We start from the raw sequence: 23,575 nt of genomic DNA, 5'->3' as shown, positions 1-23,575 counted from the left end.
CCCTCCCCCACATCTTGTCTCTAATCCAATTTTTGCTTACAAACAGAAGCTGAAAATGAAGTGGATAAGTAGAGTTTGAAATTTAGAGTTACTATAAATTTGAGGTTTAACAGCTTGTGGAGAAAATTATTTGGGATGGAATTTGTAGCCACCTGGAAGACGATGGGTTGATTAGGAAGAGCCAATGCTGATTTTCAAAGAGGAAATCATTTTTAGCTGATCTGTTGAAGTTTTTTGAAAAGCTGATTTAAGAAAAAACTCAATGCGAGTAATCCTATAATGAGATGTAAATGGATTTTCAGAAGGTGTTCAATGCAGTTCCATGCAACAGATTTGTGAGGAATGTTATAGCTTATGGAATAAAAGGGACAGTAGCAACTTGGGTACACGCAGGCTGAGAGAGCTTGAAACCATTGTAAACTGTGAGGAGGGCAGTATGAACTTCAAACAAACATTGGCACGGTGAGTGGATAGATGGCAGGTGATGTTCCATGTTGAGAAGTGTGAGATGATAAGTTTCGGTGGGAAGACTGTGGACAGACAAAGTTTTTAAAAAAGGTACAATTCTAAATGTGGTGCAGAAACAGAGACCTGGATATTTATGCACACCGATTCAAAAGTCAAAATAAGTGGAGAGAGCAGTTAATAAGGAGAAAGTGAGGACTGCAGATGCTGGAGATCAGAGTCAAAGAGTGTGGTGCTGGAAAAGCACAGCCAGTTAGGCAGCATCCGAGGAGCAAGGGAATCGACGTTTTGGGCAAAAGCTTTCATCAGGAATGAGCTCATTCCTGATGAAGGCTTATGCTTGAAACCTTGACTCTCCTGCTCCTCGGAGCTCATTCCTGATGAAGAGCTTATGCTCAAAGTCGACTGTCCTACTCCTCAGATGCAGCCTAACTGGCTGTGCTTTTCCAGCGCAGTTAATAAGGGAAACAACATTCTTTGCTTTATTAATGCCATAGAGTACAACAGCAAGGAGATTGCGCTTGGAAAGACGGAAGGCTGAGAGGAGATCTAATAAACATTTCTGAAACCGTCTGAACAGAGCAGATGAGGAGATGCTGTTCCCACTTGTTAAAAAATCAAGAATGAAAGGATCCAGATTTGAAGTGATTTGCACAAAAAGCAAATAAGATGTGAGAAAAACGTTTTTTGCACTACAATTGGTTCAGGTCTGGGATGAAGCATCTGCATGTGTAGTGGAGGCAGATTCAGCTGAGGCCTCAGAAAATTATTTAAATGTGCAAGGGTATTGGGGAAAGTAGATCAATGGCACTAAGTCATTGGAGAGTGGGCTAACTGGCCTCCTCCTTCACTGTAACAATTATATGATTCTGTAAATGGGGCGGTGACTCCCAGTCCGGCTAAGTTTACAATCTGCTTCAAACACTCTTCTCTGCATCACCACTCAACTTGCAAGTAAGTGTCTCAAAGTGTGGTCATGTTCAGCAGGTTGTTTGATTTTTTTTTAATAATGGATCAAAAACAGATTGCAGAATATTTAACTATTTTACCAAACTCTCCGTGCAATGCTATCAAGTTCCACAAAACTTTTACAGTCTATCTTGGATTTGTTTCTATTTTGTTACAGATGTATCACACACTCATTCTCTTCCTGATGGGCACTGTTTCCACAGAACCTTTACTTTAGGCCTCTGTTGCTAACAGCTAAAATTCGTAAGAAAGACCCTATTGTTCTGCTGCTGCTGTTCCTTTTTTGGGAATTTTCTCCCCTGGTTCTCACCAGTAACAACACAGCTGGCGCTGAGGATTTCACCTGAAGGCCCAAATCCTGCTACGTTATGGTATCCTGGTAACTGACCTTAAACAATGCTTTTCTCCCAAGCCCTAACGTAGAAATCCGAGGAATTGAGTTACTTTCAATGGGAATTTTTTAATGTGCTGTCCTGTTTCTGAAATATTCCTCTATCTTTTGCACAGGTTTGACTTTATCTTGGATAATGTGGGTGGACGGACCGAAGACTGGGCCTTGAACTTACTCAAGCCGTGGTCAGGAGCTACATATGTAACATTAGTGACACCCTTCATGCTCAATACCGATAGACTTGGACTTGCTAATGGAATAGTTAAATCAGGGATTACCTTGGGCAACAAAATCCTGAAGGTAATATTATTTCAGAAACTTGAGCTCACTGTGGAGACTTGAATGCATAAACTGGGCTGACACTCCAGTGTAGTATTGAGGGAGTGCTGCACTGTTGGAGCTGCTGCCTTTCAGGTAAGATATTAAACCGAGGTCCGTCTGCTATGCCGGATGCATAACGGATTTTATGGTTGCAATGATGAGCAGTAAGTTCCACACCGCATCCTACCAGTATTTGTCCCTTGACCTGCATCAGCAAAACACCATCTGATCATACCTTGCTATCCTGCTGAAGCTTGCACTGTTCCACATTTCACTGTGGTTGCAGCACTGACTGCGCTTCAGAAGGAGAGCTCTGGGAAGTTATCAAAGGCTGTACCTAAATACAAGGTCTCCCTGACTTTATTTTAAATCCATATGCAAGTTAAAATGTTTAGTGTCATCCACACTCTTTCAAACACCAACTAATCTTAATCAAATATTTTTTGTTAAAATATGTCAAAGAGCAAGGATTCCAGTCATTTCATGAAGGTTTTGATGATTTTGAAATAGTCCAGACAGTTTTCAAGAGGCTGTTTAACTAACACAGTACCCACTATGTTCAGTCCACCTCGGGCGACCATCTGCACCTTTTTATTCTTTCATGGAATGTGGTCAGCATTTATTGCTCATGCTTGTTTCCCTGGCTGAACCATCTTCCCTTTAGAAAGCTTGCTTTAAAAGATCTGTTTTTCCTTTATTCTTCGATGGGTTATGGGTGTGTTGCCATGAGAGGGCAGTTCAGTGTCACCCACATTGTTGCCGACTAGACCAGATAAGAACGGCAAATAGCCTTCCCTCAAGACGTCAGTGAAACAAATGTATACTGCAACATTTAATTCCACATTTATTAATTCTATTTATAATTGGCCAGCTGCCATGGTAGGATTTAAACTCATGTCCCTGAACTTCTGGATTGCAAGTTCAGTGACAATATGCAATACCTCGTCTGCCCCTATTTGCTCAGCTTCATCACTGGAAGTATGTTAGACTGGCCTTGTAGCGACATGAGGTGGAACCTTCCTAGCCCCTGAATGACATGGGCAATGGCACGAAGGCTGAGGGATGGACAATAACTGCTAAACCAGAGACTGACGCTTACGTCCCACAAGAGAATGCACAAATGTTTTTACCTCTTGTTTGTTTTGAGAGTTAAGGCAGTAAGTTGAAGAAAAAGATTGTTCTTTTAAGAATATAGTGAGCAGCAGTCTCACAGTGATTCTATTCCTAATGGGTTCTGTTCAGGAAGTGCACACATAGACAATCAGAGATGGTCTATCTTATTGTGACTTTTCCTCTCTATTTATCCTTGCAGCATCTGAGGCAGGGCGTTCATTATCGCTGGGCCATATTTACACCAAGTGGTCCAACTCTGGATGAAGTCACGGAACTTGTGGATAAACGAAAGGTCAGATTGAGTGAAGGGAAAATTAAGTCTTTTGCCTGTGAAAGTTTTATGTCATGGGGCGTTTAAGGTTAATCTCCCAAAATGTCCTTTCACGTTACACTTACAAGACAAAAACTGATCATTTGGCCCAATAGATTTACCTCCACATGATCTTCCTCTAACCCTACAATTTAATCTGAACGATGTATCCTTCTATTCCAGTTTCTTTCCCACACTTACCTAATATGGTTAAAAAGCTGCTGGGCAAGCTGAAAGATCTAATGGAGATTGTGTAAGGGCATTTGGGATTGTGGGGAACTTGGAAAAGGCAGTGTCTCTGTGCATCCACTTTTCCTCCTAGGTGTTGGAAGCTTCTAGATGGTACACATTGCTGTCTCTGTACTACAAGGGAGTACCCAACCTCTGACCTGCACTTGCAGTCATGTTATTTGCATAGCTGTGGAGCTGAGTCAATTAACAAGACATCATGGTGTGGATTTTGCCAATGGTACTTCCAAAGTGGAGGTATTTTAGACATTTGGTGGAGATGATTTTTACACATGTAGTGCAAAATTGCCTTGCCAATTATTGAACTTGGCCCAGATCTCATTACATTCAGTCTTGGAATGTTTCAGTACTGGGGAGAATTGTGAATATAGCTGATCTCTCGAGTGGTGAAAATGTCACTTACAGTTGATCATCCTGCTAGTACAGGATTCTCTAAAGGTTGACTTGCAGATTGAGTCCATAGTTAAGAAAGCAAATGTAATGTTGTCATTTATTTCAAGTGAGGTGCTACTAAGACTTTATAAAGCTCTGGTTAGGCCTGATTTAGAATACTCTGTCCGGGTTTGGGCCCCACACCTCATGAAGGACATACTGGCACTGGAGCGTGTCCAGCGGAGATTCATACGGATGATCCCTGGAATGGTAGGCCTAACATACAATGAACGGCTGAGGATCTTGGGATTGTATTCGTTAGATTTCAGAAGGTTGAGGGGAGATCTAATAGAAACTTACAAGATAATGCATGGCTTAGAAAGAGTGGACGCTGGGAAATTGTTTCCGTCAGGCGGGGATACTAGGACCCGTGAGCACAGCCTTAGAATTAGAGGGGGTCAATTTAGAACGGAAATGAGGAGACATTTCTTCAGCCAGACAGTGGTGGGCCTGTGGAATTCATTACCATGGAGCACAGTGGAGGCTGGGACATTAAATGTCTTCAAGGCAGAGATTGATAAATTCTTAATCTCACAAGGAATTAAAGGATACTGAGAGAGTGCGGGTATGTGGAGTTGAAATGCCCATCAGCGATGATTGAATGGCGGAGTGGACTCGATGGGCTGAATGGCCTTTTCTCAAGTTGATGGTTTTAACAGAGAATGATGAACAGGCTGAATAAATTACGCATTTACAAACTACACATTTACAAAATGGATATAATACTGGACTGAATGGTCTGTTTCATGCAGAAATTTTTTTTTTCTCCTCTCGTTCTCCAGCTTCCTGACTTTTTTCCCCTGCCTGCACTCTGACCCCTCACCCCATTCTCCCTCTATCTCCTGTAAATGGCTTGTCCTCTCGAGCTGCCTGTCACTCTCGCTCATTTGCCATCTATCCCTCTCATATTAAACATATTAAAAAAATGTTCAGTTTGATTTCATTCTCCTAAACCAGGATTTTTTTATTAAAATGGAGACATTGATGTGTATATTTTTATGTGTACACAGGAAGTGAATGCAATGGAACAAGCTACCTGAGATTAATGCATTGACAAACCCACTCAGCAGTTTTCCAAATCCTCCACACTGCATAATTGCTTTAAGATCGACCAGTGAAGGGGAAAAAGTGTTGAGTAATTGCATAAGTGAACAGAGTCACTATTTAAGTCACATGTTCATACTGTACCCTTTGTTTTAGACTACAGACCCACCGGGAATGCAAAAGAACTTTCCTGAATTCAGTTTATTTATTTAGTTCAAGCTGTATATTGCACACACTTGCATGAGTGAGTATGGCTCTTAATATAAATTGGACTCGCCAGCGGAAGGAGATTTGGAATGCAATCCTGGGTTGTTAATTCTAGTCACTCAGTCAGTCATTCTGACATACAATTACTTTCCTGACATAGAACACAGAACAGTACAGGCCCTCCAGCCCACGAGGTTGTGCCAAGCATTTACCTTAATCTAAGATCAACCTAACCTACACAGCCCTCAATTTACTGCCGTCCATGTACTCGTCCAGCAGTCGCTTAAATGTCCCTCATGTCTTTGACTGCTACCACCGTCTCTACTACCTACCACTCTCTGTAAAGAACCTACCTCTGACATCTCCCCTATTCCTGCCTCAAATCACCTTAAAATTATGACCCCTCGTGACAGCCATTTCTGCCCTGGGCAAAAGTCTCTGGCTATCTACTGTATCTATGCCTCTCATGATCTTGCATACTTATCAAATCACCTCTCTCTCTTCCTTCTTCTCCTCAGTGTGAAAAGCCCTAGCTCACTCAACCTCTCTTCATAACACATGCCCTCCAAACTAGGCAGCATCCCCTATATCATCTCTAAAATACCTCCATCCTTCCTATAATGAAGCGACCAGAATTGGACACAATATTTCAACTGTGGTCTAACCAGGGTTTTATAGAGCTGTAGCAAACCTCCCCTCACTCCTAGCTCTTAAACTCAATCCCCCTGTAAATGAAAGCCAAAACAACATATGCCTTCTTAACAATCCGATCAACTTGGGTGGCAACTTTGAGGGACCTATGTATGTGGACCCCAAGATCCTGCTGTTCCTCCACAAGAATCCTGCCTTTAACCCTGTATTCAGCATTCAAATTCGACCTTCCAAAGTGAATCACTTTGCATTTATTCAGGCTGAACTCCATCTGCCACTTGTCAGCCCAGCTCTGCATCCTGTCAATGTCTTGATGTAGCCTGCAACAGCCCTCGACACTGTCTACACACCACCGACCTTGGTGTCATCAGGAAACGTACTAACCCACCCTTCCACTTTTTCATCAAAGTCATTTATAAAAATTACAAAGAGCAGAGATCCAAGAACAGATCCCTGCAGATACCACTGGTCACCGATCTTCAGGCAGAATACTTTCCACTCTCTGTCTTCTTTCGGCCAGCGAACTCTATATCCAGACAGCCAAATTTCCCTGTATCCCATATCTAACTTTCTGAATGACCCTATCGTGGGGAACCTTAACAAATGCCTTACTGAAATCCACATACATCACATCCTTCGTCAACTTGTCTCATCACATCTTCAAAGAACTCAATAAGGCTTGTGAGGCACTACCTGCCCCTCACAAAGCCATGCTGACTATCTCCATTCAAACTATGTTTTTCCAAATAGTCATAAATCCTGTCTCTCAGAATCCTTTCCAGTACCTTGCTTACCACAGATGTAAGACTGACTGGTCTGTAATTCCCAGGCATTTCCCTATTCCCTTTCTTGAACAGAGGAACAGCATTCGCCTCCCTCCAATCATCCGGTACTTCTCCCATGGAGAGTGAGGATGCAATGATTATCACCAGAGGTGCAGCAATCTCATTCCTTGCTTCCCGTAGGAACCTTGGATATATCTAGTCTGGATTTGGGGAGTTATCTACCTTGATTCTTCATGTGGGCTTAAGTGTTTTCCACTGTCCTTTCTTCTCCATATGTTTGATTTATTTTCTCTGTTAGCTAAGAGTAATAGGATCAATAGTCAGAGGATATCAGTTTACAATAATTGGCAAAAGAACAGAGGGGAAATGAGAATTTGTATTTAATAAGACAAGTTATGATCTGGAATGCACTGTTGTGAGCATGTTCAGTGCTAACTTTCAGAAGTTGGTTATCCACTTGTATGGAGAGGGAGAGAGCACGGTTGAGGTGGTAAGACTGAGGTAGGCTGGGTGTTGGGACAAGTCAAGTTGTTGTTTGACAGAGATGGAGAATGCAGTAACAATGGCTGCCTGGGCTTGTCGAATGAATCCAAAAGAATGACTGCAGAATCCTGGACATTGTTTTGTGTTCAATTGGTGTTTGGGTTATATATGCTGAAGTACTGGGTTTGCAGTGGTTTAGCAGCATGTTATTAATGTGACCTTCTCACCTAGTGAACATAGTGCTGTGTGATTGGTGTTATGGACCAGACCAAACCCCCTTAAAACATATCATGGAGATAGCCTCAACTTTTATCTTATTTAAAGGCAGGTATAGTTGGTTGGTCATACTACTAGGTTTTAAACAAAAATACTTTTCATTCTTGCATCAGAGTTAAAATACAAACAAAAACTGAAGAATTGGCATAACTTTACTCCTTCAAAATGCTTAACAAAATAATGTATAATGTAGTGGGCGGCATAGTGGCACAGTGGTTAGCACTGCTGCCTCACAGCGGCAGAGACCCGGGTTCAATTCCCACCTCAGGCGACTGACTGTGTGGAGTTTGCACATACTCCCCGTGTCTGCGTGGGTTTCCTCCGGGTGCTCCGGTTTCCTCCCACAGTCCAAAGATGTGCAGGTTAGGTGAATTGGCCATGCTAAATTGCCCATAGTGTTAGGGGCAGGGGTAAATGTAGGGGAATGGGTCTGAGTGGGTTGCGCTTCGGCGGTTCGGTAAGGACTTGTTGGGCTGAAGGGCCTGTTTCCACACTGTAAGTAATCTAATCTAATCTAATCTTAACTACTATTCATCTACTACCATAAAAACGCCCTTAGCAAAGACAAATTCAGCAAAACAATTTCCTTCATTTATTGTCTCCTCCAGTCCAGGAGAAGGAACTCTGACAGAATACACTTCGCAGCCAAAAGAGAACTCCAGCTTTTTGCAGCAGCAGAGAGAGTGCTGAATCTAGCAGCTTTAACTCCAATACCCCAACTTCAATGGCTGAAAGAAAAGCTAAAATCCTGAGAGTGTATGAGCCTGATTTCACTGTTTCATGTCTCTTCTCTCATTTAAAAAGAATCCCAAAACTTGGAGTTTAATTTAGAGGTGCTGCATTTTGGAAAAGCAAATCTGAGCAGGACTTAATGGTAAGAAGCTGGGGAGTGTTGCTGAACAAAGAGACCTTGAAATGCCGGTTCATAGCCCATCTACGAAAGTAAAGTCGTTTGGGATGCTTTCATTTATTTGTCAGTGCATTGAGTATAGGAATTGAGAAGGCATGTTGCGGCTGTACAGGACATTGATTAGGCCATTTTGGAATATTGCGTGTAATTCTGGTCTCCTTCCTATCGGAATGATGTTGTGAAACCTGAAAGGGTTCAGAAAAGATCTACAAGGAGGTTGCCAGGGTTGGGTGATTTGAGCTATAGGGAGAGGCTGAACAGGCTGAGGCTGTTTTCCCTGGAGTGTCAGAGGCTGAGGATGACTTTATAGAGGGTGACCTTTTAAAATCATGAGGAGCATGAATAGGATAAATAGACAAGGTATTTTCCCTGAGGTGGGGGATGCCAGAACTAGAGGGCATAGTTTTAGGGTTAGAGGGGAAAAATATAAAAGGGACCCAAGGGACAACTTTTTCATGCAGAAGGTGGTGCGTGTATGGAATGAGTTGCCAGAGGAAGTGGTGGAGGCTGGTACAATTGCAATATTTAAGAGGCATTTGGATGGGTATATGATTAGGAAGGCATTGGAGGGATATGGGCTGGGTGTTGGCAGGTGGGACTAGATTGGGTTGGGATATCTGGTTGGCATGGACGGGTTGGACCGAAGGGTCTGTTTCCATGTTGTACATCTCTATGACTCTATGTCTCTATTGAGTCTGCTTTCCATGGAGCAGACACCTTGGCACCAGATTGACAATACCCTCTTCAAGAATACCAGGACACATCACGCCCTCTCAAAGGCACATTGCGTCATGTTGGTAAGGCTGTAAGGTTTGCAGCACTGCTGAAAGTGTCACCTTCCAAAGTGTCTGAACAAACTCTTAGCTGGAGCAACCCACAACTAAACCCTTTTTCTGGCTCCATCCCATAGTTCTGTACCTTTCTCTGCTTAAAATATTTATCCACCTTTCCCCAGAAAAATATACAGTGGTCTCCACTTCAACCTTCAACACATCACTCCAGGTTTTCTATGAACAGGTTTCTCCTCAACTCTCTTAGGGATGGTTACTGGATCATCCAAGTGTTCTCAAATTGAAGGCGACCCTCCAAAGAGCATCCCACCCAGACCCACTCTCTACCCTATCCTTGTAACCCTGCATTTCCCATGGCTAATCCACCAAGCCTTCACATCTTTGGACTGTGGGAGGAAAACCAGAGCACCTGGAGGAAACCCACGCAGCCACTAGGGGTGCCAGAGAGACACGGCTTTGGCAGAATCGGATGAGAAGTTTGGCGAGGTCTCTCTTGACATTAGCCTTCTCGGCTGGTCTCGGGGAAAGAGGACATGCTGCCTTTGCACCGCCCCATCCAGCAGGACCTTCAGGATTTTGCCCACACAGCAGGGCACTGATTTCCTTCTGTGTGGCCTATCCGTGGCCAGTGTCAGTCATTGTGCCAGGTAGTTCTGCACTAATGAGTCCTGTCTGGGTGCACAGTAGAGTGACTAGAAAAACAAAAGAATTGTCAAGACTAGAGATCAGGATGAGAGTTGTGTTCAGGTGGAAATAATTATAACGGAAGAGAAAGATTTAGGGATTGGGTTCAGAATAAGAGGCTGAAATATGGACTGAAAAGGGATAAGGAGCTACGGCAGAAAGAAATAATGTTAAGGATTTAAAGAGCAGGCCAAGCATTCTGACATTGTGCCATGGATTTCTGTTTCCTCCATTTTGGGGATCTGGACTGCATTGGCTGGGCCAGCATTTTTTTTCCATCCTGAACCTAATTGCCCCAGAAAAGGTCATCCAAGGAACAGGAGAATCGACATTTCGGGCGTAGGTCCTTCTTCAGGAATGAGGAAAGTGTGTCCAGCAGGCTAAGATAAAAGGTATGAGTTTTAGTCAGACTGAACTCAGACTTCTCCAGTTTCCCCTCCCCCCACCTTGTCTCAGTCAAATCCCTTGAACTCAGCACCGCCTTCCTAACCTGTTTAAGTTAAATATGCTGGTGTATGTATTATTCCTGAAGAAGGGCTTATGCCCGAAGGGAAAAAAATAGGAAGAAGGGCTTATGCCCGAAACGTCGATTCTCCTGTTCCTTGGATGCTGCCTGACCTGCTGCGCTTTTCCAGCAACACATTTTCAGCTCTGATCTCCAGCATCTGCAGCCCTCACTTTCTCCCAGAGAAGGTCATGGTGAGCAGTTTGGGAAATCTTGAAGGTAACTGAGTGTGAGGGTCAGGCTCTGTATGAAGGTAACTGCGTCTGAGGGTCAAGCTTTGTGTGAAGGTAACTGCGTCTGAGGGTCAGGCTCTGTATGAAGGTAACTGCGTCTGTGGGTCAGGCTGTGTGAAGGTAACTGAGCATGAGGGTCAGGCTGTGTGTGAAGGTAACTGCATCTGAGGGTCAGGCTGTGTGTGAAGGTAACTGCGTGTGAAGGTCAGGCTGTGTTTGAAGGTAACTGAGCATGAGGGTCAGGCTGTGTATGAAGGTAACTGCGTGTGAGGGTCAGGCTCTGTGTGAAGGTAACTGCATCTGAGGGTCAGGCTGTGTGTGAAGGTAACTGCATCTGAGGGTCAGGCTCTGTGAAGGTAACTGCGTGTGACAGTCAGGCTGTGTGTGAAGGTAACTGAGCATGAGGGTCAGGCTGTGTATGAAGGTAACTGCATCTGAGGGTCAGGCTGTGTGTGATGTTAACTGCATTTGAGGGTCAGGCTGTGTGTGATGGTAACTGATCGTGAGGGTCAGGCTGTGTGTGATGGTAACTGCATTTGAGGGTCAGGCTCTGTGTGATAGTAACTGATCGTGAGGGTCAGGCTCTGTGTGAAGGTAACTGCGTGTGAGGGTCAAGCTCTGTGTGGAGATAACTGCATCTGAGGTTCAGGCTGTGTATGAGGGTAACTGCATTTGAGGATCATACTGTGTGTGAAGGTAATTGAGCATGAGGGTCAGGCTCTGTGTGAAGGTAACGGAGTGTGAGGGTCAGGCTGTGTGTGAAGGTAACTGAGCGTGAGGGTCAGGCTCTGTGTGAAGGTAACTGCATGTGAGGTTCAGGCTCTGTGTGAAGGTAACTGCGTGTGAGGGTCAGGCAGTATGTGAAGGTAACTGAGCCTGGGTCAGGCTCTGTGTGAAGTTAACTGAGTGTGAGGGTCAGGCTGTGTGTGGAGGTAACTGCGTGTGAGGGTCAGGCACTGTGTGAAGGTAACTGCATCTGAAGGTCAGGCTGTGTGTGAGGGTAACTGAGCATGAGGGTCAGGCTGTGTGTGAAGTTAACTGTGTGTGAGGGTCAGGCTCTGTGTGAAGGTAACTGCATCTGAGGGTCAGGCTGTGTGTGAGGGTAACTGAGCATGAGGGTCAGGCTCTGTGTGAAGATAATTGCGTGTGAGGGTCAGGCTCTGTGTGAAGGTAACTGCATTTGAGGGTCAGGCTCTGTGTGATGGTAACTGATCGTGAGGGTCAGGCTGTGTGTGAGGGTAAACTGAGCATGAGGGTCAGGCTGTGTGTGAAGTTAACTGTGTGAGGGTCAGGCTCTGTGTGAAGGTAATTGCGTGTGAGGGTCAGGCTCTGTGTGAAGGTAACTGCATTTGACGGTCAGGCTCTGTGTGATGGTAACTGATCGTGAGGGTCAGGCTCTGTGTGAAGGTAACTGATCGGAAGGGTCAGGCTGTGTGTGAAGTGGAATGCGAGCAGCACAATTTGAGAAGTGTGTTTGTGGAACATGGGTGGCACCGTGGCTTGCACTGCTGCCTTTCGGTGCCCGGAACCTGGGTTCAATTCCCCCTCAGGTGACTTTCTGTGTGGAGTTCGCACATTCTCCCCGTGTCTGTGTAGGTTTCCTTCGGGTGCTCCGGTTTTCCTTCCACAGTACAAAGATGTGCAGGTTTGGTGGAGTGGCCATGTTAAATTGCTACAAAATGTCCAGGGATGTGCAAGTGCAGTGGATTGGCCAAGGGAAATGCAGGGTTATAGAGATAGGGTGGAAGGGGTAGGTCCGGGTGGGATGCTGTTCGGAGGGGTGGTGTGGACTCGATGGGCTAAATGGCCTGCTTCCACTCTGTAGGGATTCTGTGAAAAGAAAAGTATATTTTTATTACTAGCCTTAATGTGACTCGTTGCCAGATTGAAGTAATTCTTATATAGGTAACCTACAAATTCTCAGCTGAAGATTGGTAAAACTAGATTTGATCCTGGTGCTGGTTGGTTGAGAGAGAAATGTTGACTGGGACACTGTGTGAATTTGATACTGTTTGCTGGATAGTGTTATGAGATGTTTGAAGTGGATACGAACAAGCAGATGGATCTTCAGTTCATGATATGAAGCTTGGCATCATTTTGACCAACTAGTACTCCCTCAGGACTACAAACAAAAACAAAACACATTGGATGCTGGACAAAAAAAGAACAGAAATTACTCAGCTGGGTATTGTTATGGATCAGGTAGATAAAACAATGACTGCAGATGCTGGAAATCAGACCAAACCCCCTAAAAACATAAGAAGAAGATAGCTTAGACCCTCACTTTTTCTTACTTTTAAGGTTAATGCCTGACTTTGTGTTCCAGATGCAATTTGGTTGGTCAGACTTGAAGCAGTCTTAAAGCAAAACACACTTTATTCATACACTTTTTAGTTAAAATACAACATAGAATTGGAGTAATAACTCTATTGGAAAACTTAGCAGAATACTAGTTTATTTAACTAATTAATGATAACTGTTCCAATATAGTAACATCCCATAACACACCCTTGGCAAAGGCAAATTCACTCGAACAGATTGTCTCACATGCAATTCTAGCAGCAGGAGGAGAATCCCCAGCTTTTAGCTGTAACTGAGAGAGGAAAAACAGCTTCCACATCCAACTTCGAGACCACAACTGCAATGAAAACTGAAACTAAAAATCCTGGTTCTGTGGGAGCTTGACCCCACCCATTCAGGCTGCTTCTGTTGTTCCACCTTTTAAACAAAAACCCAAGCTTTCACAAGCTGTTTACTTCATTGGCCTGATGGACTGATTGGCACCTCTGTCTCAACTTTTCTTCATTAAAAAAACAGGACAAAATACACCTCTTAAAGATATAGTATTGTCATAGCATGCAATTTCTGTGGAGAAAGAGGACAAAACAAAGCTAATGTTTCAGGTTATTGACCTTTCATTAGAACTGACTTTAGTGTGTGAACCTAATATTGTGCATTCAGGAAATGTTCATGTGCACTCTATATGTCTATTAAAGAAACTGCAGCAGAGGAATTAATTGTGAGCATGGGGCACACTTTACTGCAATTTGCTTTTGTATCAGAAGATGGTGCTATTTTCCTTTTTGTGACAGTTAATCCCAGTTACAGCCACATTGGTGCTGACACATGAACTGAGCTTTGCAGATGTCTGCATGTTGACTTCTCTCTCTGTCCATCTCTCTGAAACCATCTCTGACGACCACCTGATGAAGGAACCTCGCTCTGAAAGCTAGTGCTTCCAATTAACCTGTTGGACTATAATCTGATGTTGTGTGATTTTTAACTTTGTATGCCCCAGTCCAACACCGGATCTTCAGTTGTTGAGATCACTGATTAGGTAGTCCTCCATCTTAGTAATTGTTCACCACATGAGACTTTAGACAGCTGGGGCTAGCTTCTCATCAGAATTGAGAGCTGCCTGTCTGATCTCTATGATATGCTTGTCAATGAGTCCTTTTATCTCTCTCAAACTTCCCTGCCAGAAGGATTGATAGGCATTGAATGCATTGATGTGCAAATTGCATTGGATTGAACAGGTTAAGTAATTTAAGTTTTAACCTATCATTAATACCTTGATGGAAGGGGCCGGTTTTGCAGTTTTAATACTTACTTTGCTTTCTGTGTAAAATCATAGAGTTCTTTAAGATGAGGCAATGTGGGAGGTTGGAGGAAAGTATTTTTCAAATAAATTTTGTCTTGCTTCGCCCAGCAGCATTGATGCTTGCAACTCTGCTCACAGTCAAAGGAAGCGTTCTGCACATCACACCTCCAACTATCTCACTGCACCCCACACGTCTAGCTGTCCCACAGCACCCAACACTGTGAGGGAGCCTAGGAGAGCATCTCAAGTTCAATATTAGCCTGTCCTGGAGATCCCCACGATACAGGTTAGGGGCATGTCAGTTGTTAGAGATCCTGTTCCAACACCTTTGGGTTTGGGAACATGACAAACAGAGATTTATTACAGGGTGAGCTTTCTGACTGGAGAGGGAATCAGAACAGCGTCTGATTCTGCCTTCAGTTAATTTATCTGCTTTCTAGATGGGGCCATTTGATGGTGTAAAAGAGGTGGGATGTTACTTGAATACACCTTTACCCTTGTCCAAGTGCATGAAGACCATTGTAGCATCACTCTAAATAAATGCACGGATTGGTCCTGGGACATGCTTTTCCTTATGGCTTGGTCACATAATCCAATTGCAACTGAGCTGGCACACTGTGGGCCCTCTGCACGAATTGTTCCTGGTTCAGTCCAGAGAATTAAACATTTACAGCAAGATTTCCTGATAACCTTGTATTCCATTATTCAAGTGTACAGTTCAACTGTTTGGTTTCACTGCTTTCATCACATCCAATTGTGTTCAGTGTAGCAGGAAATAATTAACCAGGTCTTGTGTATGTTGTTTGCCGTCCGTAGTAACCGTGATACAGCTCTTTCTATAAATGGCACCTGTTTGCCCTTGCAAGGAATCTGCTGTGTGTATGTTTGCTTTGCCACTTACTGGAAGAGGTTTCCTTATAAATAGATTGAACACTTGAGGTTCTGCCAAATGGCAGCCATCGACTATTTGAACCATAGAGTGCACTTCAAGGTGTTTGTTCTGTTGCTAGGCAGACCCTAGGAGCACTGTAAGATGTACAATGTTTCAGACTGTGCAATGTGCAGTGAAATATAATTCCCACTTACCTGTAGTTACTGTACTGGGGCAATACATGGACATAGTCATTTAATGTGAGAAATACTAGTCAGTTCTTGATCTGCAGTGTTTACGTTGGTGTCAGCATTAGTTTAGTTTTGTTAGGAGATTGATCTTGCTAAATTTGGTTTGCTTGCATTTGGTATGCTGGCCTTTATTGAGTATTGGAGTTGGGAGGTCATATTGCAGCTGGACAGGACATTGGTTAGGCCACTTTTGGAATATTGTGTTCAGTTCCGATCTCCCTGCTGTAGGGAGGATGTTGTGAAACTTAAGTGGGTTCAGAAAAGATTCATAAGAATGTTGCCAGGGTCAGAGAGTTTGAGCTCTCGGGAGAGGCTGAATAGGCTGAGGCTGTTTTCCCTACAGTTTTGGAAGCTGAGGGGTGATCTTATAGAAGTTTATAATATCAAGAGGGGTGTGGATAGGGTGAACAGCCAAGATCTTTTCCCTTGGGTAGGGGAGTCCAAAACTAGAAAGCATAGATTTAGGGTGAGAGGGAAAAGATATAAAGGGAACTAAGGGGCAATGTTTTTACCCAGAGGGTGGTGCATGTATGGACTGAGCTGTCATAGGAAGTGGTGGAGGCTGGTACAATTACAAAAGGCATCGGGATGGGTATATGAATAGGAAGGGTTTGGAGGGATATGGGCCAAGTGCTGGCAAATGGGACTAGGTTACTTTAGGATATCTGGTCATTATGGACAAGTGGAACCGATGGGTCTGTTTCCATGCTGTACAGCTCTATGATTTTAAATAGTGAAATATTACTAAAAGAGAGCTCCGACAAGCTACCATCGCCAAAGACTCATACTCTCCCAGTGAAATGTTAAATAAATTCTCCCAAGGTAAGGTTCTAAAGACAGAGATTATCTTAAGTGTTAATTATTTGACTTCCTCTTCCCACCATTTCTCCTCCTGCTGTGCTTTGCTATGCCTAGTGCCATTCTTATGTGAGCCCAAGTAATCAGGATTGGCAGGCTAACCTGCCAGAAGGGCTATCACACACAAACGGAGCCCCTATCCTCAGCAGATACCAACACATTTCCAGTGGTGGCATGTAATTGAGGGAGAGCTGTGGCCTCTTCCCCTCTCTCACCCAAGGTGGTTTCTAAGTGAGTGAATCTCAGAAGCCAGTGCTGCAAATCTCAGGCTATTCCAAATGGGATGTTTGTTGATAGGATGTAATTCACTTAAGAACGTATCATTAGATTCTTAAAGTCCATAATGTATTCCCTAAACCTTTCTGTTCCTTACTCCCTTGGAAACGTTTTTCTTAAATGCAACATTTTTTCCTCCTTTTTCTTCTTTTCAAAATCAAGTGCCTCATAGTACCCCACATTAAAAAAAAATTACATGAAGAACTACCTGTCTGCACTGCAACCCTGGGTCTAGGGTTGGAGAGATACCTTTCAGCTTGATATGTCTGGATTTGCCATTGGGGTGCAGTAGCGTGCAATGGAACCCTCTGATCAATCATTTTATCAGGAACACCTTTTGTTTCTGAGAAACCCACTGTTGTGGAATGAGGAATGGGTATGGGCTGTTGAACTTACACTTCCTGCTTTAATCTCTGACCCCCGCATCCTATTATCTGTTTTCCTCATTGTCATCGGGGGAACTAATATCAAGGCTCGTGTTTGAATTATTCCCCCGCTGTTTGTGCATTGTACACTCACTCACTACAGTCACGCAAAGCATTTTTTGTGTTGATGACAATGCAGTTCTGATTGACTAGTAGACTTTGAAAATACTGGTAGCTCTGTGCACAGGAAGAGACATGGTTCAGGATTTAATCCCATTTAGGCCTTCATCATGATTGATGCTAAATGACTTTAGTTGTCATTTTGTATTTAGAAATATTCATCGCTAATCTGACATGTTGTCTCTGAACCGATAAAGTTCAAAGCAGCAGAATTTTCCAGTTGACCTGTTTCCTCAGTATAGTTTAAACTCTAGGCTTCATTGTCTGCATTTTTAACCAGCAGGGTTTTGTTGTCAGTATTTGTGCTACACAATGAATTTCAAAGATGCTTTAATCCAAAACTAGCTTTGAAACATGGCTTATTTGAAGCAGCTGTTTTGCTGCATGTCTGAGCTCCTGTTTCGTGCGTGGTTGTGATACAGAGGGAGCACCTAGATGAATGGTATTACTTTACTATTTTGTGAAATCAGGAAATGTATTTGTGAATATTTGTTTACCAGTTTCTTGACTGAGGAAAGAGTGGATTGCTATAAGTGATGACAGCTTTCCAGCTTCGTTGGTGAACCTGAATAGCAAGTGTTTGCACGTTTAGTAAGGGGGGCTGCAGCTGAGCTGACAACTGTACACATATGTATCAATCTTGTGGAAATGTCTTGCATAAATCTCCTTTGAACCACTTCCAACAGATTCACATCCTTCCTTAAATAAGGAGACCAAAACAGCACATAGAGTACGAGATGTAGTTTCACAAATGCCCCGCATGGCTGAAGCATAACATCCTTACTTAGAATGTCGTATTACATTTATAAATCATCTGTGGCATTTCTGTTGGGCTGTTCAGGGCCTCTGAGCATTTTGAAGTACTTAACAGCCAATTAAATACTTCTAGGTTGTGTTAGCCATCGTAAACTTTTAAGAGGGAGGAACAGGAGTAGGCCACTCTGCCCATCAGGTCTCCTCTTCCATAAAGCATAACATTTTACTTAGAATGTTGCACTACATTTCTGAATCATCTTTCTTCCCCACCCCCCATCCCCGTGATTCTGATCTTCTATCCATTTTACCCTCTGCTTTCCTTTTTTAATAGGACTCAAAGCCTGTTTCTTCCTCTTCAATTTTGTCTACCTTGCCTTGAACCTTCTTTCCAGTTGCTGCTTCTAATTCTGCCATCATGAATTGACATCTGTTCTGGTACAACCACAACTAGAAAGCTCTTTGTATTTTCTGCATTAAAGGTGCCATTTTGATGCAAGTTTCAATGCAAAAGCAGTTAAGCAAGAATATGTCACTGTCAAAAATGCACATTCCATGCCAAATGCATTAATCTTTTGGTTGCAAAAACTCAAAACACTACATTGCATTTAATTATGAGGAAAGTCTTGAGATCTGCATCTTTTAAAAAGGGACAACAGATTATGCCATATGCTACAAACAAAATACAAGTTTGTACGTTATTATGTAGAAGGTAAAATCACCTCAATTTAAATCTTCATAGTAATAATGGACATAGTGCAAACTGGAGGTTTGATTAAAATTTAGAATAGATTAAAGCAAAATACTATGACGACTGGAAGTTTGAAATAAAAAGCTAAAATGCTGGATAGACTCAGCAGATCTAGCAGTATCTGTGGAGAGAAGACGAATTAACATTTTTGGTTGGTGACCAGTTAATAGAAGGGAACCCAAAACTGTGGGCTTATTTATAAAGGGCTGATATGATAATTGCAATCCTGAACCAGTTGCCACAGAATACTTGTTCTAGATGTTCTTAATAATTTTGTTTGTCACAAAATCCTTCTGTATATGCAATTTAATTATTTTTTACATGTAAGAATGAACAACTTATGTATTCATGAATATGTTTTGTGAAAGTGATTGGACCTCCAGTACAGACTTTATATATATATATATATATATATATATATATGATTTGATGCCATTACCTTGAAGTATTTTAGCTGGAAACTCTGCATATTTTGAAAATGTTATTTAAAATCTGGAATTTTCTTATTAAGAATCTTATATGTTTGAATGGGCAAAGAATAAAATTCAGCTTGTAGAACCATATCCCCATAAGCCTTTTGGAAAATTGCAATTAACTAGCCAACCAAATACCTCCTTAAACTATATACCAAATTACTACAGAAGAACTATTTATACTGGTCATGAGTGTTGTTAGAACTTGAATCGATCCAACTAGGTGTACCTTAATGATTTAGTCTGCATCCCTTGCAGGCAATTAGAACATTTCATCATTGATGAGCTATTCTATTCTACGAATGAAATATCAATAGTGTTATGGTGTTAAGTGCAGTTTCAAAAAAATCGTCTCTCATGTCTTTTTTAAATCTCTTTCCTCTCAGTTAAAAATGTGCCCCCCCAGTCTTGAAATCCCCCATCCTGGGGAAAAGACAATTACCATTAACTCTGTCTGTACCTCTCATTATTTTATAAACTTCTATCAGTTTGCCTGTCAACCTTCTACACTCCAGTGAAAAAGTCACAGCTTATCCAGCCTTTCTTTATAACTCAAACCTTCCACACCCAGCAATATCTTGGTAAATCTCTTCTGAACCCTCTCCAACTTGATAACATCCTCCTTATAACTGAGTGCCCTGAACTGGACACAGTATTCTAGAAGAGGCTTCACCAATGAGCTGTAAAACCTCAACATGTCTTCTCAACTCCTATACTCAAAGGACTGAGCATTGAATGCAAAGTGTCTATGCCTATTTAACCACCTATATGTGACACAAACTTCAAAGAATTATGTACCTGCACCTCTACGTCTCTCTGTTCTACAACACTACCTAAGGTCCCACCATTAATTATGTAAGCCCTACCCTTGTACCAAAATGCAATACCTCGCATTTATCCAGATTGAATTCCATCTGCCGTTTTTCAGCCCATTGACCCATTTGATCAAAATCCCTTTGTAATCCTCGAAAATCTTCTTTACTGTCTGCTATGCCACCAATGTGGGTGTCGCCAACAAACTTATTAACCATACCTACTATATTCTCATGCAAATCATTTATGTAAATGACAAACAGAAGAGGGCCCAGAACCAATCCCTGTGGAGCACTGCTGATCATAGACCTCCAGTCCAAAGAAAGCAACCTTCCACCATCACTCTCTGTTTCCTGCTGTTAAGCCAATTATGTATCCAATTGGCAAGTTCATCTTGAATCTCGTATGACTTAACTTTACTAATTCGTCTACCAAGCGGAACCTTGTCGAAGGCTTTACTAAAATCCAAACAAAAACACATCTATCGCTCTGCCGTCACCAATCGTTTTGGTAATTTGCTCAAAAAACTCAATCAAGTTTGTGAGACACTATTTACCTTGCACAAAACCATGCTGACTATCCCTAATCCATCTTTTATAATCCCCTCCAACAAAATACTCACAACTGAAGTCAATGGTCTACAGTTCCCTGGATTTTCCTTACAACCTTCCTTAAAGAAAGGTACATTAGCAACACTCCAGTCATCAGGCACTTCACCCGTAGTTACAAATTATGCAAATATTTCTGCAAGGGGTCTTGTAATTTCTTTCCTTACTTCCCATAATGTTCTGGGATAAATTAGATCAGATCCTGGAGATTTATCCACCTTTGATAATCTAGAAGACCTCCAAAACATCCTCTTCTGTTATGTGAACTGTTTTTAAAACATCAAAGTTTATTTCTCTGCATTTTCTAGACTCCATTTCTTTCTCTACAATAAAAACTACATGAAATATTTGTTTAGTATCTCTCCAATCTCCTGGAGTTCAACACAAAGAAGACCTCCTTGATCTTTAAGAGGCCCCATCCTCTCTCTAGTTGCCCTCCTGTTCTTAATGTATTTGCAGAATCTCTTTGGAATATCCTTAAGTTTATCTGCCAAAGCTATCTCATATCCCCTCCTTGCCTTCCTGATTTCTTTGTTAATCAATGTAAAGAGCAGGGGAATTCTTAAGAGATTGAATTGAACCAAGTTATCTGTATCTAAAATAAGATTCTCTTTTATTCATTACTAGAACCTCAATATCTTTATTCATCTATTTGTTTCTCAGACTGGAACCTATAACCAATGGTATGCCACAAGAATCTGTGCTGGGTCCACTGTTTTTTATAATTTATGTAAATGATTTTAATGTGAATATAGGAAAATTGGTTAGTAAGTTTGCAGATGAAGTGAGAGGCTGAACAGGCTGGGGCTATTTTCCCTGGAGCATCAGAGGCCGAAGGGTGACCTTATGGAAGTTTATAAAATCATGAGGCGCAGGGATAGGGTGAATAACCAAGGTCCTTTTCCCAGGTTAAGGGAGTCCAAAATTAAAGGGCATAGGTTTAAGGTGAGAGGGGAAAAATATAAAAGGGGCCAAAGGGGTAACTTTTTCATGCAGAGGGTGGTGCGTAGATGGAGCTACCAGAGAAAGTAGTGTGGAGGCTTGTACAACCGCAACATTTAAAAGGGGTCTGGATGGGTACATGAGTAGAAAGGATTTGGTGGGATATGGTCCAAGTGCTGTAGATTAATTTAGGAAAACTGGTCAGCATGGACCTCTTGGATCGAAGGGTCTGTTTCTGTGCTGTACAACTCTGACTCAAGATCAGAAATTGCTGGAAAGTTTCAGCAGATCTGGAAGCGTCTGTGGAGAGAAAGCAGAGTTAATGTTTTAGAATTCAGTTTTTGTTTTTGATTTCAGCATCCACAGTTGTTTTTTTGTTTAGCTAAATTGTGGGAGGAGGCTACATAAATTAGGTTTGTAGAACTGTATGTTCCGATGTCTTAGGGATGATTAAACAATTGTAAAGGATCATATTTATATAGCAGTTTACATGACCATTGGAGATTTCAAAGTACTTTATAGCCAATGAAGTACTTTTGAAGGGTCATCAGTGTTCTACCATGTCTACAGCAAACTCCCAAAAACATTTTGACAATAATAACTGGTAAATCTGTTTTGTGGTGTAGATTGAGGGACAAATATTGGCCAGAGGACTGGGGATAATTTTTATGAATGTCTTCAGTTTTAGTGCCATGCATCTTGCATCCAACTAAGCATGTTGGAAGTGGCCTTATGTAATGCTCACGTGTCCACAATAAGACTACTGCTCTGGTACTGCAACACTTCTGCAGTGTCAACTTTTGCTTTTATGATCAAACCCTGCAATCAGACCTGATCCCAAGACCCTGTGATTCAGAGCCAAGCATGTCACCAACTGAGCCAGAGGTAGATAGAAATTATTTCCAATGGTTGGGTAACTTGGGTAAAGGAGAGACTTTAAAATTGGAGCAAGGCCATGACATCAAGAAACACTTTGCACAAAGGGTAGGTGGACATCTGGAACTCATTCCCTGCCAAAAGCTGTTGAAGCTAAGTGAATGGAAAAAGAAACTGGGAGAGATTCACTTAGAGTATTATAGGATACATAATTAATGTGGCTAATTAAGACATGGATTGAATGGCAACATTAACATGGCTAAGATATGGATTGAATGGCAGCACAGGCTAGAATTAATTTTTTTTGTTCAAATGACAGTATTGATGACTGTGACCAATATATAATTTAAACAAGTTACAACCTGAATCAAATTTGAATTTTGCCAGAATTTTCTGCTTTGCAAAGATGCCATATCTATAGCTAGGGTTTTATGGGTATCTCGCACCCAAGAGCAGCTGTGGTGAGGTTTGGGATCTAATATTTGCATGTGTCATGTAGAGCTGTCTCCAACTTTATAATGCAATAAGCTTAATGACTTAGAGTCATAGAGATGTACAGCATGGAAACAGACCCTTCAGTCTAACCCATCCACGCCGACCAGATATCCCAACCCAATCTAGCCCCACCTGCCAGCACCTGGCCCATATGCCTCCAAACCCTTCCTATTCGTATACCCATCCAAATGCCTCTTAAACGTTGCAATTATACCAGCCTCCACCACATCCTCTGGAAGCTCATTCCATACACGTACCACCCTCTGCGTGGAAAAGTTGTCCCTTAGGTCTCTTTTTATATCTTTCAACACTCACCCAAAACCTATGCCCTCTAGTTCTGGATTCCCCAACCCCAGCGAAAAGACTTTGCCTATTTATCCTTTCTATGCCTCTCATAATTTTGTAAACCTCTATAAGGTCACCCCTCAGCCTCTAACACTCCAGGGAAAACAGCCCCAACCTGTTCAGCCTCTCCCTGTAGCTCATATCCTCCAACCCTGGCAACATCCTTGTAAATCTTTTCTGAACCCTTTCAAGTTTCACAACATCTTTCTGATAGGAAGACCAGAATTGCATGCAATATTCCAACAGTGGCCTAATCAATGTCCTGTACAGCCGCAACATGACCTCCCAACTCCTGTAC

The 23,575-nt window shown here is 42.3% G+C and overlaps 1 protein-coding gene across 1 annotated transcript in view; it reads left to right on the top strand.

The window, feature by feature from the left end:
• rtn4ip1 (reticulon 4 interacting protein 1) overlaps window positions 1–23,575 on the top strand; it is a 52,425-nt gene that overhangs the window by 28,036 nt on the left and 814 nt on the right. Inside the window, exons 7-8 of the mRNA XM_043687051.1 lie at window positions 1,942–2,125; window positions 3,459–3,551. Of these exons, the coding sequence (XP_043542986.1) occupies window positions 1,942–2,125; window positions 3,459–3,551 (277 nt within the window). The remainder of the gene's footprint in view (window positions 1–1,941; window positions 2,126–3,458; window positions 3,552–23,575) is intronic.

This window comes from Chiloscyllium plagiosum, chromosome 3 (assembly GCF_004010195.1).
Source record: "Chiloscyllium plagiosum isolate BGI_BamShark_2017 chromosome 3, ASM401019v2, whole genome shotgun sequence".
Lineage (NCBI taxonomy): Eukaryota > Metazoa > Chordata > Chondrichthyes > Orectolobiformes > Hemiscylliidae > Chiloscyllium > Chiloscyllium plagiosum.
This window is presented reverse-complemented; position numbering and strand designations above follow the sequence as displayed.